Source organism: Sceloporus occidentalis, unplaced genomic scaffold (genome assembly GCF_023333645.1).
Source record: "Sceloporus occidentalis isolate IW3139 unplaced genomic scaffold, rSceOcc1.0.p SCAF_6, whole genome shotgun sequence".
NCBI classification, from domain to species: Eukaryota; Metazoa; Chordata; class Lepidosauria; order Squamata; family Phrynosomatidae; genus Sceloporus; species Sceloporus occidentalis.
Window position 1 is genome coordinate 141109040 of NW_028316986.1, and position 16165 is coordinate 141125204.

The 16165-nt window shown below is 39.7% G+C and overlaps 1 protein-coding gene across 1 annotated transcript in view; it reads left to right on the plus strand.

Moving 5' to 3' along the window:
- LOC149311452 (1-acyl-sn-glycerol-3-phosphate acyltransferase epsilon-like) overlaps positions 1-2369 on the plus strand; it is a 40834-nt gene extending 38465 nt beyond the window's left edge. The window contains exon 8 of the mRNA XM_089531091.1: positions 570-2369. Coding sequence (XP_089387217.1) covers positions 570-795 — 226 coding nt within the window. The 3' untranslated portion in view covers positions 796-2369. The remainder of the gene's footprint in view (positions 1-569) is intronic.
- The last annotated feature ends 13796 nt before the right edge of the window (positions 2370-16165 follow it).

Consider the following 16165-nt stretch of genomic DNA (forward strand, 5'->3'; position numbering starts at 1 on the left):
AACTACACAGTGCTCTTTTCCTGCATATTTATAGAATGATGGTAAGCTGATAAGTGGTGAAACTGACTTGTTTGCTATGTCTTTTTGAGAATGACAGGATGGGTTCACATACTGCTATTTGTCAGCATGCAAACTCCCCCTTGCTATTTCACACGTACTGCTTATAGTACCTTTGAGAGTAGCTGAAAGAAAGAAGTTGGTAGCATGAGCTTTAGTAGAGTCTAGCCTGCTTCCGCACACAAGCATCTGAGGAAGTAGGCTCAAGTTTAGCTCAGGCTAAAAACTTCTTGCCTTCAGTAGGTCTCAAAAGTGCTACAAAATTCTTTTGCACGCTGATTTACCAGACTAACACGGCTGTATATCTTTGAATACTGCTCATAGGTTTGTATAAGGTTTTATCTAGAATATATATTGAAGGGGGTAATGTACTGAACAGCTCTTAAATAAGATTATCTGTGCTAAACCAGAATAGATATGCATTTTTTTTAATGAAACTCCCTTAGTGGACATTTTGTGGTAAATAGGTTTTCTTTCTGCCCTCCTTTTAAAAACCTTTTCTTTGCTCCTAGGCTGCTAATAGAATTCTATGATGCTAAGGATTCTAAAAGAAGGAACAGGTTCCCTGGAAAATGTGTTCATTCCAAGCTAAGTCTCAAGAAGACTTTGCCATCCTTTCTCTTCTTAAGCGGCCTTACTGTTGTTATGCTACTGACAGAATCTGGACGGAAACTTTATGTGAAAACGTGGCTCTATGGGACTTTATTAGGCTGCCTGTGGGTCAGTGTTAAAGCGTGAGAAGAACTGGCAAGTACAGTCCTGTCTTGCACATTGTTTGAAACTTACCTGAATTTATATTAAAAAATGTTAATAAAGCCTTATTAATGGAACACATTGGATGACGTGAGACTTGTGACCTAAATTTGTAATGGTCAGTATGGAGGGTATATATATGTGTCTGTGTGTATAATTATGCTCCAGATTTTTGAGGAAAGGCAGATAAACAAAACTTTATCTGTATTTTTCCAACATGAATGGTTATCTGTTTGCCCATGATTGAACAGAATACGAATTCATAGATAAATAGCTTAAGTGGACCAGTGAATGTATTTACTGATACTATTTTATGCTTATGTTTTTATTTCTGATCATTTTTTTCTTCTTTGGTTCACTTCAGCAATTATATCACAGCCTCATCACAAACTAAAAACCAAAGCTAATATCTTATTTTTCTTTTAATCCAGATGTGTTTCTTAAGTTTGTAAAGAAATCACTAGAACATGAAGATGCTATAAAAAGAGGATAATAAATTGTTTATGAGGGAATGAGTTTAACAAATGTATGAAATATTGATTGTGTTATATTGCCATCAGATTTTAGTTTAATTGCAAAATGTTTCATTATATACACAAACTGCTTTTTAGAGTGTTTTTTTTAAATTAAGCATCCTGTGTTGGTGCATATGTGATTATATGAAGTGTGTACAAATTGAGACTAACTCAGTTGTAACCTACCTATGCTAGATTTCCAGAAATGTTTTGGAATAGCTAAGCTATTGTGTGTGCCATAAACAGCGGTAAACATTCCAAAGTTTCCTGTTATCTCAGGACTACTACACACAGGATGTTTAGCCTACATCGAGGTTATCACTGTTGTCAACGGGAAAAGCATATGCATTGTCACTTGTGAATGTTTCTGTGACTATACCAATTGGGAAATAAGTGCTGGAGAGGGGAAATGTCAATTTTGAGACTACCTTGAGTCATATGGAACTGAATGAATGCAAACTGCTGTTAATAATGTATGGTTAACGAGTAACATCCGTGTGTTCTTGCCAAAACATAAAAGTATGTGCCTTTGTCTACTGATATTTGAATTTAACATAATATTTCACAATCAAATCATTTGCTAAGTAATGATTAGATTTGGGGTTTTTTTTTTTGGGGGGGGGGGGTATTTCCAAAGCTTTCACATTTAATGTGCACCTCTGTTGAACTGAAAAATGGAACTTGCACTGGTATGCAATTTGCACTGTAGCGTAATTGTGAGAGATGCACATTCTAATGGTATTTCACCTGCTCAAAGATTATTCTTGTCACTGTTTGGTGATATATTAGAAAACTACTTCTTAATGCTATTGGGATTACTTATTCTGTACCATGTAAGGGAATGGATTCTATTTCATAGTCAATATTTTATAAAATTGAAAAATCAAGAGTCCACACTATCAGAATGAGTAAAGCTTAGAGGCATTTTTTAGCTTTCTGATTTTTCTTATCCATTTTCTGTTGGCTTTAATTGGACTTGAATTGTTTTAAGACCCAACATGAATTCAAATGGTTGTGTCTTAGATTTTTACAATATTAAATGTGTTTTCCTCTAACTATAATGAGTAAGCAAGACATTGTTCTTATTTGTTTCTCCAAAACTGAATAGTTCAATGGTTAATTCCAGAAACTCATCCATTTCACTGGACTTTCAGTTCTACATCCTGGTTAATAGAACTGACTCTGGTTAATGAAACAAACTATTTTCTCAGAAAGCAAAGTATTGGCGGGGTACATACCGCCGCTTTGCGGCGGTCTGCCGCCGCCGCCAGTAGGTCCGCGGGGGAGCCGGAGCCTTCAGACGGCCCGACTCCCGCGCGGACCGAAAAAGAAGCTCCAAAATGGAGCTTCTTTTACTGTCGCGTTTGCGACGTAGCGAGGCGCCAGGGGCGCGCTCGCTACGTCACAAGCGGCGCGACGCGTACGGACGCTCAGCGTCCGATACGCAAAGATGGCGGCGCCCATGTGGAAGGGGCGCCGCCATCTTGTACGTATAGAATACGTACTAGGGTTAGGGGGGTGCGGAAGCACCGCCCCTTCCTAACCCTAGTACGTATTCTATACGTACTAAATGGCGGTATGTATCCCGCCAAAGTGTGTTAAGCTATTAGATGCTGAAAGGGGACTGCTGTATAAGGCCAAGGATGAGCTGTCATTCACTGTGATCTACTGTATATAATCATGTATAAGTCTAGAAATTTTGGTCAAAAAATTGACCCCAAAAAACTGACTCAACTTATCCACGGGTCAATGTAAGTACTGTATCTTAACTCTTATTTAAAAGAAGGAACTATCTCCTGGTGTAAAGCAAGAGTATAATATGGGAAGCACCGACCCCCTCTATTCTCTCATCCATCCAGTCTTAAGAATAAGCACAAAGAGTTATGTCTGATGGAATTTTATAAGTTCTTTGACATTGTTTTGCTTCATCCTTTAGATCCTTTGCAATATGCCCCTAAATTTTACTTTTGACTTATTCATGAGTCATAGCAAAATCCATAATTTTGGCCCCAAAACATGCCCTCGACTTATACATGAGGTCGATTTATAGTCGAGTATATACGGTAGACCTGAATAATAATTGCCTTTCATCTTTAATACCAAAATTCAGAAAAGTTGGTTTGCCTGTCTAGCAGTCCAGAAATCTAACATTAACTTTTCAGCTCTGCAGTGAAAACAATCTGCTTAAATGCAGTGAGTCAGAACGATTATTTGGAAGTTAAATAAGTAAACACGCTAAAATATTCCTAATTCCTAATTATCTGAAACAGAGATCACTCCTTCATAAAGCTTATTTTAAGCTTATTATTTTTGGCATACTTATGTACATAATATCTCCTTGTGACAGATCCTTTCTCCCAGGTTGACGCCATGGTTGCAACCCCTAGGGAACCCTGCCCTTGTTCCTCCATTTCATTCCTTTCTGGATTGTTTACTGGGCCTCAGGATGACTCCTTATATAGGTGGACTTGTGGTTGTGTTATGTGGGTTCTTTAGCTTGGTATATATGGCCTGACTCCAGCTCTGACTTCCCAGACAGACAGCAACAGGGTTAAAACAACAAGAATAGAGTTAAAGCGGGCCCTTAGTATCCCCTGGGTTTGGTTCCCGGACCCTTCATGGATACCAAAATCCATGGATGCTCAAGTCCCATTAATTACAATGGCATTATAAAATGGGGTCCCTTATATAAAATGGCAAAATCAAGATTTGCTTTTTGGAATTTTATATATATATATATATATATACACACACACACACACACACACACACACACACACGTATATATACACACTTTCAAACCGTGGATGTGTGAACCTGTGGATAAATCCATGAATACAGAGGGCTGATTGGATTAAACACAATATGCAAAGGGATCTTGTAGCACCTTTGAGACTAACGGAAAGAAAGAAGTAGCAGCATGAACTTTTGTAGACTAAAGTCTACTTCCTCAGATGCATTTCAGGAAGTAGACTTTAGTCTTTGAAAGCTCATGCTGCCAACTTCTTTCTTTCCATTAGTCTCAAAGGTGCTACAAGATCTCTGTACGTACTGGTTCTGTAGACTAACATTCCTATATCTTTGAATTCTAGCAATATTAAGCACAGTATGAGAATATAATAAATGAATATTCTGTTATTTATGCTTCCCAATATCATAGGCAGTTCTATCTCCTTCCTCAAATCCCAAATTCTCTCTAGCAAGTGCCAGCTTTCAAACCCTGTCTGTCTGAAATCCAAACCCTGACTCTTCTCAAAGACAAGCCTCCGCTTCAGCTACATTTGGTTCCTCTGCAGCCCCTCTTCACAATCTCTCTGAACCAGGATTAAATCCCTTGAAACCAAGTCTTTCTAGTGCTTCCTTCACACTCCCAAAATGCATATGCATTATAAACATGCAATGGAGGCACTGGCTTCTTTTTCAGGAGGATAACTAATTTGTATTTTTTTAAAAAACAAAGTAAAGATATAATTTAGGCAAGTAAAAGAAACATTCTTGTGTCACACTACCCAAAAAACAATTGTGATAAATTTTCCATAGACTGGCATGTAATGTACTGCAGGAACATAGGATGTGATCTCAAAATTCAGTTTCTGGTGTTTGGAGGGAGGAACCAGCATAGCATAGTGATTTAAGTGTTAGACTGTGATTCGAGACTAGAGTTCGATTCCCAACTCGGCCATAAAACCCACTGGGTGACTATGGGCAAGTCACACATTCTCAGCCTCAGGGGAAGACAATGGCAAACCTCTGAACAAATCTTGCTTAAAAATGCCATATGATAGGTTTGTTTCAGGGTTGCTGTAAGTTGGAAACAACTTGAAAGTACACAACAATAATGAAAGCAGGCTAAGTATTTGTCAGTTTCCTTCTGCTACTTGTGTATTTCTTGTCTGCCTGGTTAATTGTCATGACTGGTTTCAGTTGCAATACATTGGAGTTGGGACACTAAGTCAAAACTGTTTCTAGGGTGTGAAACAAGTATAACAGTGATAGAATTCAAACTGGGAAATGCATTGCAGACATATTGAGCACATACCAAAGATCAGTTGAGTGATTTTGCAGAATTGGGATAATTTATGTTCCATGTCTTATAGTTCACATAAATGTTTCTTTGGCAAATGATCTGACAGCTTCTCTTGTCAGTTTTAATGTGAGTTCTGTCTTATGAAAGAGTCATGCTCTGTACTTATGGAACAGATTCATTGCTCTCATTCTGGAAACTTAAAGCGTTGGTGCCAGGATTAAATTATACATTGCAGTAGAACTTTCCTTCAAAGGACCACTTTATTGATTTTGAATATGTATAATCACAAGTAAATATTGAAACTGGAACAAGCATTCAAGAATGACAGCTCTGTCCAGCCTAGTTTATAATGTGAAATATTAGTTGTATTACTTACCATTGTGTGTGGGTTTTTTATTTTTATTTTAATAACTTACATTTGTCAGATTGTTTAAAATAGATCTAATGTATGCTAGGAGATTTAAATACCCCAAAGGCATCAGAACCCATTGATCTTGGAAGTAAAGCCAGGTCAGCCCTGATTCGTACTTGGAAAAGAGACCACCAACGAATATCAGGTGCTGTATTTCAGAGGAAGCAATTGGCATAACCACTCCTGAGTATTCCTTGCCTAAGAAAACCCTATGAAATTCATAGCGTTGCCATACATTGACAGGTGATTTGAAGGTGTGTGGACACATACTAATGTGTGCTTGAGCTGTGTTATTTCAAGGCAATCACAGTTTATTTGCAACCAGTCCATATTCAGTTGAACACTAATGAAATAATGTTATGCCTTCCCATTTTTAGGCTCTTCTTGTTTTTCAAGATGTGATGAGATTTCTTGGGCAACATCTTATCCATCACTGCCACAACCACACATTCTGAAATCATTTTAGAGTCCCAGCCAGATTTTGTTGCCAAATATACACACACAGAACTAGACTCACAAAGTGGATCTTCTGCAGCAATGTACCTTCAGTCCTGCAATTAGGGTAAACAATGACCCTAACTTTCAGGCACTTGCCATTTGCAATTTGGGTGTTTTTCTCCAAGATAGATACATAGTACCTGTGAAAAATGTATTGCCTAGCATGTAACAATGGGACAAAAAGTGTCTCGTCTGACTTTTCCTGACACACTCTATCATTGAAGTACAAACTTGCATTGTGGCAGCACTTTTGGTAAACCACGATAGATAAAGTGACACAGAAGTAACATGCTTTGCTTGTCAGTATCATGGGATTTCTCAGTGGAAGTAGGACACTGGGAATTCTCATAGGGACTATTAAAACCTGGTCTCCACACTAATGTTCGTTCATTGTGTTGGAATCCTCACTGTGGTTCAGAAAATACCTTGCAACCCACACAATGCAATTTTGGCATATGGGAGTTAAGTTGGTAAAAAGAAATTAGGCTTTATTTTGTTGGAGTCTTGGTTTTTAATTGAGATCTGATTCTCTTGTGTCAGGAATTAAGTGGGAAAGCAAAAAAAGGGGACTGGAATGTTGGTGGCTGGAGTAGCAGCAAAATAAACAAGTTGAACCTCCTGGGAAGATTTGGGATCGGAGGAGAAAGCACTTGGACTTCACAAATGTAATGTTAAAGCAGGAAATTGTCAAGACTATTCTGGGTGATATGATGCCCCTCAATGTATAAAATTTACTCATTTGGGGGGAAATGAGGGGGGGGAGTTCTGCAACAAACATTTCTGCACCATTGCACTTCAACCAATTTTTTTTATTGTTACAGGTTTCTCTTAAGCCCATTGACACATTCTCTAAAGAGTCCCTAAGTAGCTTGAAAGGTATTTGCACAAAAAATTCAGCCACACACAGTGATACCATCCAAACCAGCCAAATAAAACTGCAGGGGAAATTAAGCAAGACAAGATTAACTTTCTAGTAGAGTACTTGACCAGGACGCTGGTTTTTATTGTTAGCTCTTATTTAGCATCTGCAGCAGTGTTCAGCTACAAAGAGTTTCTAAGTTCTCCAAGGCAGCAGTCTAAATTTGGCACCCAGCTTTAAAGCACCTCACATAATAAAGACTTTAATTTTTGAGGATTTGAGAAGTTCCAGCTTTTCACAATACTACCATTGAAGTGCAGCTTGCATTGCGGCAGCACCTGCAGAAACTCTGCAGTTATTGTGTTAGAAGTTCTGAAGTGAAAACTTCAGTGACAGAAGTGGAAAGAATTGGTGAACCAGACAAACTTCTTCAGATGTTATGGCATACTAATAATGGGCATATTAAAGAATATCAAATGGCTCTGTGTTAGATTTTATGAAGGGCTTTAAAAACAAGGGAAGCAAAGGAATGTTCAGCTCTTTTGGCATAAAAGCTGCCACATCTCAATAGGTATTGCCTGGTAGCAATTTGGTAGCAAATTAGAATTTGTAGATTGTAATTATTTCATCATAGAGGCCTGCATTTCTCTAAGAAGAGCATGGTGTCTTTTTTCATCTACCCCACCTCATTTTCTCTCCCGTTTCTGTTATCTTTTTATATAATATTCACCTCCGTTCATCCTTTTACATAGCTTTTTATTTCTGAAGATTAGATTAACTGAGGAGTACTGCTTGATCTTGTGTTTACCCATGTAAGGTTATATATTGATTGATAGGAATCTAGTGTTTCTTATGTGTTTGATAGACTTATGTTTTAGGAGAAATAGCAGAAGCACTTATGTTGATGTCTTAAGACTATAGTGACACACTGGGTTTGTTGCAGTACTTCTGAATACAATGGTTCATCCTACAATAAATAATTAATATTGCTGTCATTAGAAAAAAAACTTTTTCATGTCTTGCATTTCTCCATGACAGCTTTTTGTTTTTTTCATTATAGGGACCATGTGCCTTATTGCATGAGAAAACAAAAGCAGAAATGGAGCTGGAAAGTAGCATCTTTCTCCGTGACATTGTAGTGCAGGGGTAGGCAACCTTTTTGAGCCGGGGGCCGGGTTGCTGTCCCTCAGACAACTGGGGGGCCGACGCCAAAAAATAAATAATAAAATATTTTTTTAAAAAAAATACATAAATAAATAAACCAGGACAAATGTAGGATAAAAATTTCAAATGGAGGACACTTTTTTTTAAAAAATGGAGGACACGCTTAAAAATTTGCTGATTTTTTAAAAAATGTTAATATAAATGCATGTTTCAGAGGCTTCTATAGACAATTGCCCCCCTTGCCCGCCGCTTGCCTCCCTTGCCCGCCTCCTCCTGATAGGCCAAAGGCCCCACGCCCTCACGCAAGAGGCCAAAGGCTCTGGCGGCAATCGGCTGCAGGACCGGGCTGGGGCCGGTCCCAAGGCCTTGCCGGGCCGCATCCAGGCCGCAGGTTGCCTACCCCTGTTGTAGTGCTTCAGTTCTCTTCCCACAGGAGATGGTTGTAAAAGCGCAGCTTTTGTCAAACAGATTTTTCCAGCTAGAATGAAGACACACTTTTACAACTATCTCCCACAGGAAGAGAACTGAAGTAGCAGGATGTATTTTGAGAGATGATGGGGAGGGGGAGACAAACCTAGATCTGCCTTGGTCTAAAATTCCTGAAGCTGATTTTATTACCTGAGCTGAGTCACAATCAATTAATAGGTGAGTTAAGTTCAGCAGGGCAATAAATGTGAGTGGGGGGAATCAGCCATCCCCTTATCTTCCTTGTGTGCTTACAAGTCATTTTCCCTGGGAGCTTCCTTACTAGCCTGCTGTGGGGCCAAATGCATGACTTGTAGTTGGACATCTCAGAGAGAGGTGAAAAACCTATGTCATCCCAATGTAAATAAATCATAGATATCTTTTTGTACAGTTTACTGTTATTTTGCTCATGAAAATGAGAAGCATGATTCTGGGCTTTAATTTCCATTATCCTTTCCTTTTGGCTGTGCTGGCTAGGGCTGATGGGAAATTTAGTCGAACAACGTCTGGAAGGCCACAAATTGCCCAGCCTTAAAAAAGACATTATACATGGAACTAGAGCGCATTACATTTCCATTATACTCCAAGTGCAATGTTTAGAATATTTCTCTATTCCTATTCTGCTCCAGTACCCTGTTAGGAATTCTATTATAGTCATCCCTCCATATTTGTGGCTTTGATATTTGCAGATTTGATTATTCATGGATTTCATTATTATGTTCTCTCTAGGACTGTCTAGGTCCTCCAGTGCAACTCTGTGGTCAACTTTAACTAAAAGTTGCACTGAAAGACCATTTGTAGCTACTCCAGTGCCATTCTATGGTCAGTTTATGTTGGACATTGACCACAGAATTGCACTGGAGGACCTAGAGATTCCTAGAGAGGTGTCATCTCAGGGAAAAACATGGTGTTTTTGTTATTTGCGGTTTTTCCATATTCACGGGGGTCTTGTTCCCCTAACCCTAGTGAATATGGAGGGACAACTGTATATATAAACTCAGCAATTTGTTACAACTGTGACAGATCTGAGGGTGTATTGTTGTCTGTTCTCAGATAGAAAGGTCTTTGGCTATGATGAGAAAGAAGATAAATAGCACAGAACAATATTTTTTTTCAATATATTGCACAGCATTTGTAACAAAAATGTCCTCTGAATCTGCTCTGAGCAGCATGAACTAAGATATGGCTTACTCTGAACACGGGTTCAGTGCATCCTGTAAAGTTTGGTGTGAAATTTTGAGTCTTTGTTTTAGATAGTGAAACCCCCAAAGGCTTTTTAAGAGTGAACTTTTTGAAAGGCATTCGCAGGTGAAGAAATCCTGACATATTCTCCTGGCATTTTTTGCACTTCCAAGAAGACATGCCAGGGAATCCTGCTTAACCCTGCCTTATAACACCAGTAAAGTAGAAGTGTAGTTGAGCTGTTTACAACATGAGTGAATATGGGCAAGCCTTCTGGATTAATACTAGAGAGAGAAGAGGGAAAGAAAGCATCCTCCAGTTTCTCATTTCTGGGCTTGTAATATTCTGCTTCCTTGGAATAGCCCCAAAGAGGCAGATGTAATGTGGGAGGTATCACAAATTCGTTTATTTTGCTGGCAAAATGCACATGCAGTGTGGTTTAAATGTTTACTGGAACTGAAGCTGCTTGGAAATCTGGCAAAAAAAAAACCTAAAAAATGAAGTTTGACATGTTCATTCTCAGTTATTAAACAATACTTAAGTACAACTTGCTGAATGGTATACAGGCACATTAAAATTACAGTGACTTTGATCATTTTGAATATTAAAAGAAATTGGTATTCCAAGAATGGCCTAAATCCTCTTAGACCCCAAACAGAATTGGTTAATTGCTGTCAAGTCATCTTGGATTTATGGCAATGCTTTGAATGAGAGACCTCAAAGACATTCTGTTATCAGTAGTATGGCTCAGGTCTTGCAGAGAGGGCTGTGGCTTCTTTGGTTAAGTCTATCCACCCATAATCTTGTCTTTCTTTCTTTTTATTGCTTTACCAAGCATTATCATATTTTCTAAGAAGACACTTCATCTCATCATATCTCCAAAGTACAATACCTTCAGTTTGATCATTATGGCTTTTATGGGGCGTTCAGGCTTGATTTGCTCCAGAACCCATTTATATGTCTTTATTAGCAGTTCATGGTATCTGTAGAATTTTCCTCCAGCTTGTTGTTTGTTGTTGTCATTTCCAACTTATGGCAACCCTAAAGCAAACCTATCATTGGTTTTCTTGGCATGATTTGTTCAGAGGAGGTTTGCCATTGCCTTCCCCTGTGGATGAGAACATGTGACTTGCCTAAGGTCACACAGTAGGTTTTATGGCTGAGTGGGGAATCAAGCCCTGGTCTCCAGAGTCATAGTCCAGTGCTCAAACCACTGCACCATACTGGCTTGCTTTTCTTCTTATCAGCATTCTTCACTGTCCAGCTTTCAGAACCATATATAGAGATCAGAAATACGATGGCACGGACAATTTTGACATTGGTGTTCAGTGATACATCTTGACACTTTAAGATCGTGTTTAGTTTCTTCACAGCCCAACTGGAGAACAACCATAGAGTCAATTGGTAGTTTTCAAAGAGACAGCTGGGTTGGTCTCTTGCAGTATGAAAAGGAAGGAGGGAAGGGGAGAAAAAAGGGAATGTGGCAGCATCCTTAAGATTAATGGAAGGTGTTTCCATACTGCAGAAATAAAGCAGTTTGACTTTTAACTGCCATGACTCTGTTCTGTGGAATCCTGGGATTTGTAGTTTGTTAAGGCACCAGAACTTTCCAACACACCCGGCTAAATACCTCTCCAAACTACAAAAACTGGAGCAGCCATAAATGTGTGCTTCAGTAGTTGCTGGGAAAATGTTTGACAAATTCGATATCTTAACTTTTCTGATGAAACTCACCAAGAAAACCCTATAATAGGTTCACCCTCAACGTCGCCATAAATTGGAGGAGATTATCACACACACTTTATCCCGCCGTTTTCTCAATGGGATAAGCGTGCATTTAACTGTCAAAGATGGGTCTAACCACATCCTCCTGTATGCAGCCTGTATGCAAGCCAAGCTTATCCCGCAGCTTTTCAAGGACAGGAACAGCCATGCTATGTATAATGCTATATATAGGAGAGATACTCTGTCACCATCTCTTTCCTTCTCTCCATTTGTTGTTAACCACTCTTGAGTCAATCTTGACCCATGGCAACCCTGTAGATGAGACATCTCCAAGATTCTCTGTCTTCCACTGCTCTTTTGGGTTGCTGCAAATTCATACCCAGGACCTCTTTTATAGAATCCATCCATCTAGCATGTGGCCTTCCTCTCTTTCTGCTTCCCTCTACCTTTCCTAGCACTGTTTTCTCCAGTGAGTCATGCCTTCTTATGATGTGGCCAAAGTACGACAGCCTCAGTCTTGTCATCTTGGCTTCCAGAGAGATTTCTAATTTGATCTGTTCTAGTATGCATTTGTTTGACTTCTGGGTTGTCCATGGTATCCCCATGTATACACACCTTCTCTCCATATACACACACACAAACCTCAACTGTTGGACAGTGAGGGGCAGAGTATTTTGCATGGAGCAAAGAAACTGAAAGTAGTTTAGAACAGGTGATTTTACATATTTCAAAAGGCTCCCTCTGATATAGTGATTGACTCCACTTGACTTGTAGCTTATAAGCATCTGACCATCCACTGGTTGCTGTTAGGGGAAAGATTTCCTGATTTTCTGAGTTGCAGTGCATGCGATAACACCACTGAGAGAAGTCCCTTAGCAAGGTTTTCTTTTGTTGTGGTTTGTTTTTGTCAGTATGGTTCAGCAATAAAAGAAATATCCGCAAAGGTATACTTGGGATATGATGATTACAGAGGAAGGAACCATGTTTGGCAGTTGAGAGATGTGAAACCTGAAAGGATGTGAGAGACGAAGACAAGTACTGTAGTCTAATATTTAGCAGAGTCTATGTTTCTGTATGTTTTTAAACATTATTTTACCATGCTTTTCCTGGAAGACATCTCAATGGAAGACACCTTAAAGCCAGGTGAAGATAGCATGGACTGAGCGCTTCCATTTAGCACCATCTGGTGCTGGGTGGGGAAACTGCATCTGTGTATAGTGTCTACTAAATTTCACTAATTGTAAGTGCCATATTAAAACCACATTAGCTCCATTTGGTCTTCTTCATCCCCTCCTCCCTAATGCCTGCCACCATATGGCAGAATTTCTGTTGGTGAAAGCAGCAGAAAATGATGGGCATTTTGAGTCCACTATGTCTTGATCCCAACATTTTTTATGTGTGTTGAGGGTCAGTGGAATGAAAAGGAAGGAGCAACCTCAGAGTCTCAAAACACTCAGGAAAATAATAGTGTTGGTATGGAAATGAAGCTCACCCATATCCAGGGCACACTGTCTGGTTTGAATGCGCAACATTTATGTTCCAGTGTGACAGTTTTTCTTTGCTTGGTTATAGCTGAAAGGTGTTTCACTCTCCCTGCACAGCAATGTGTGATGAAACGTTAGGTTGCATTCTTATAATAGTGGTTCAGATATGTTTAAATGCTGCTAGTAGAGCCACATCAAGCCCTCTCAATGTGTACTCAGCTGCAGAACAGAGTGACCAGCGGTCACAAGAAGGAAGAGTGTGTAACAGTGAATATCCAAGCCTGTTGTAGAGCATGCGCTGGGTGCTAAATCTAGCATAGTTTGTTTATGGAAAGTCTTGAATCCTCTATTAGTTTAACAGCCAAATTTTGCTGGAAAGAAGAGCTCAAGTGAGATGACATCTCTAAAAATAGATTACTTCAATAAGTGTACTTATTTTACCCTCCAACAAACAGAAATACTGCTTATCTTTATTCCCTTATCTTGGCTCTTTGACATGTCATTTTATTTCATATTTGTTCATTTGGCTCCGTAGCCTAATCTTTCCCTGACATTTCAGTGAAGTCCATGTTCATAGTTTGTGGGAAGGGTCTTTTAGCTTAGGAAGGGGAAAGGAAACTTTCTGGTCAGTTAACAATTCTGAAAGTTTTAGTCCAAAAAATTAACAGCCGGAATCCTGCATGGCAGTTATGAATGTTACGCACTATCCCTATGTAGACTTTAGGGTCTATGTACAGACCGTGCAAGTCCCCCCAAATCCCACTTACCAGGAAGCAGCTGCTGTGATCGATGAGTGTCTCTTCTTCTGTCGATCAGGAAGAAGCTGGTTTATGGTCCCACTCATCTCCCATTCAAGCAATCTGCAGCACAAGGGGGAATTGCAATAGGTCTTGCTTCTGCCTGTCACAGCAGAGATAGCTCATGAGTCCTAAGAGAGAGTGGAACCATCATTCAGCTGCCTCCCTATTGACATCTGAACAAATCCCATTGATCGCAATGGCTGCCTCCTAGTAAGTCAAGGCTGTGGGGACAGGGACAGTAGCACTGTAACTATAGTATTTTCACACACATAAATTCCCAGCTGGATTCCAGTCCATGTTTTCAAGCTGTGGCATACGTTGTACCACAGGTGGGTAAATTCTGCCTGGCAACTTTGCTATTTTGCAGAAGACATGTGTGCAAATGTGTGCCTTCAAGTCACCTATGTACTTATGGTCAGCCATGAATTTTAGAGTGTTTTCTTAGGCAACCAATACTCAGAGGTGGGTTTTTCCAGTTCCTTCCTCTGAAATACAGCCTACAGCACTTGGTATTCATTGGTAGTCTCCCATCCAAGTACATACTAACCAGGATTTACCCTGCTTAGCTTCCAAAATTAAATGGGATCTGGAGCTTTTTTATTTAGGCCTCTTACAGAAGCAGTGGAGTGACATAAATTTGAATGACATTTTTAAACACTTCAAACTGATAAGCTAGTGGTGTGCAGATATGTCATGTTCTGAATACAATTGGCATTATGAGGCAGTAGAGCGTAAAACTGCTCCTTAAGCTATCAAATCCCTTAAACTGGTTCTTCCCCAATGTGGTACCCTCTACATGTGCTGTATTTGGCTTATCTTGGATTAGCCATGCTGGCTGGGGATGGTAGTCACTGTGTGATGGCTACCATAGGGGATCTGTCATTTGTTCCTTTTTAGATCCCATTTCACAGTAATTCATCATTCATTTCAAAACAAGTGAGCTTACATCATGATGTTCACTGGGCCCCTCTCTACTGAACTTTCCTATTCCAGTTTTGAAACTAAATTTCACCCCTTCAGTCAGTGGAGCCTAACTGTGATGGAATAATTACTTACATCTTTCAAAATCTGCAGTCCTCAGTCCAGTCTAGGGGAACCCTAAAGCCCAGAATGAACAATTTCAGAGCGTCTTAGGCCCCATCTTTTGTTCATTAGATCCACCACCGACCCGACTTCTTTCATTGTTTAACATCATTTTCACCCCACATCCAAACAAAACAAGGCACATGATGGTGGGGTGTTTTAGTTTGAAAGGCAATTACACTTCATCTCACCCATCCCTGACCCAGCCATGTTCATCTGTGGGCTTCCACTGATGATTCAGTTGGTGAACCCCCTTCCACTCGCACATCCCAAGTTCCAGTAAAACAGCTTGACATCAGCCATAACCTAAGCTATGTACTTTGTTCCCTGATTGATACCATATGGGTGGGTGTTGAAGATAACGGAGGTCTTCCCATGATCTCAACCTTGGACTTACTGCAAATCAGTTCACATAGAATCAATCCACTTTCTCCTCTGAACGGTCATCTCTGACTGGATCTTGTCCCAAATGGGTCCATTTCTCCCTTTGATTAGATGCTTTTGTCTATTAAAACGAGAGTGAGAATTCTCGATTGTACACAGGAAGACTCAACAGGGTTTGGTTTGTAGAGTACAGAGTTATGGGCATGCAGTAATAAAGCCTTTCTGCATGTGCAAGAGGGAATCCACTTCTTGAGCTGGATTCAGTGGTGGAGCTACAGAGGAGGAGGAGGCCAAATGGGTGTATTGCTCCCCAATAAGAGTTCTGCCCCTCCCATTAAAATGTACCTTCACTTCCTAAATGTCTACCATTGCAATAAGTTAAAACTTCAGCTGAAGTTTTAGAACTATAGTTTAGACATCCAAAGAAAAAGGGCAGGCAAAGTTACCAAGCGAATGTGAATGCAGGAAATAGAGTTCCAGGTGTGAACCATTTTCCATATCTCTCTGCATTGCTTGCTATGCCCCTGGCTGGATTGCCCAAAGGAACAGAGAATGTGACGCTTCCACCTTCATCTGTTACATGAGTCTGGAGACATTTTTGTTGGAGTAGCATAAGCTCTGATGAACTATTCAGAGCAGCATCATAGAGTCATTTAGAAAGAGGACTGCATCGATATTTTTGATTTAAAAATCTTTTTAAATGCCTGTAAATATTGGTTTTATTTAAATTTTTACTCATTATTAACATAGTTTGTGC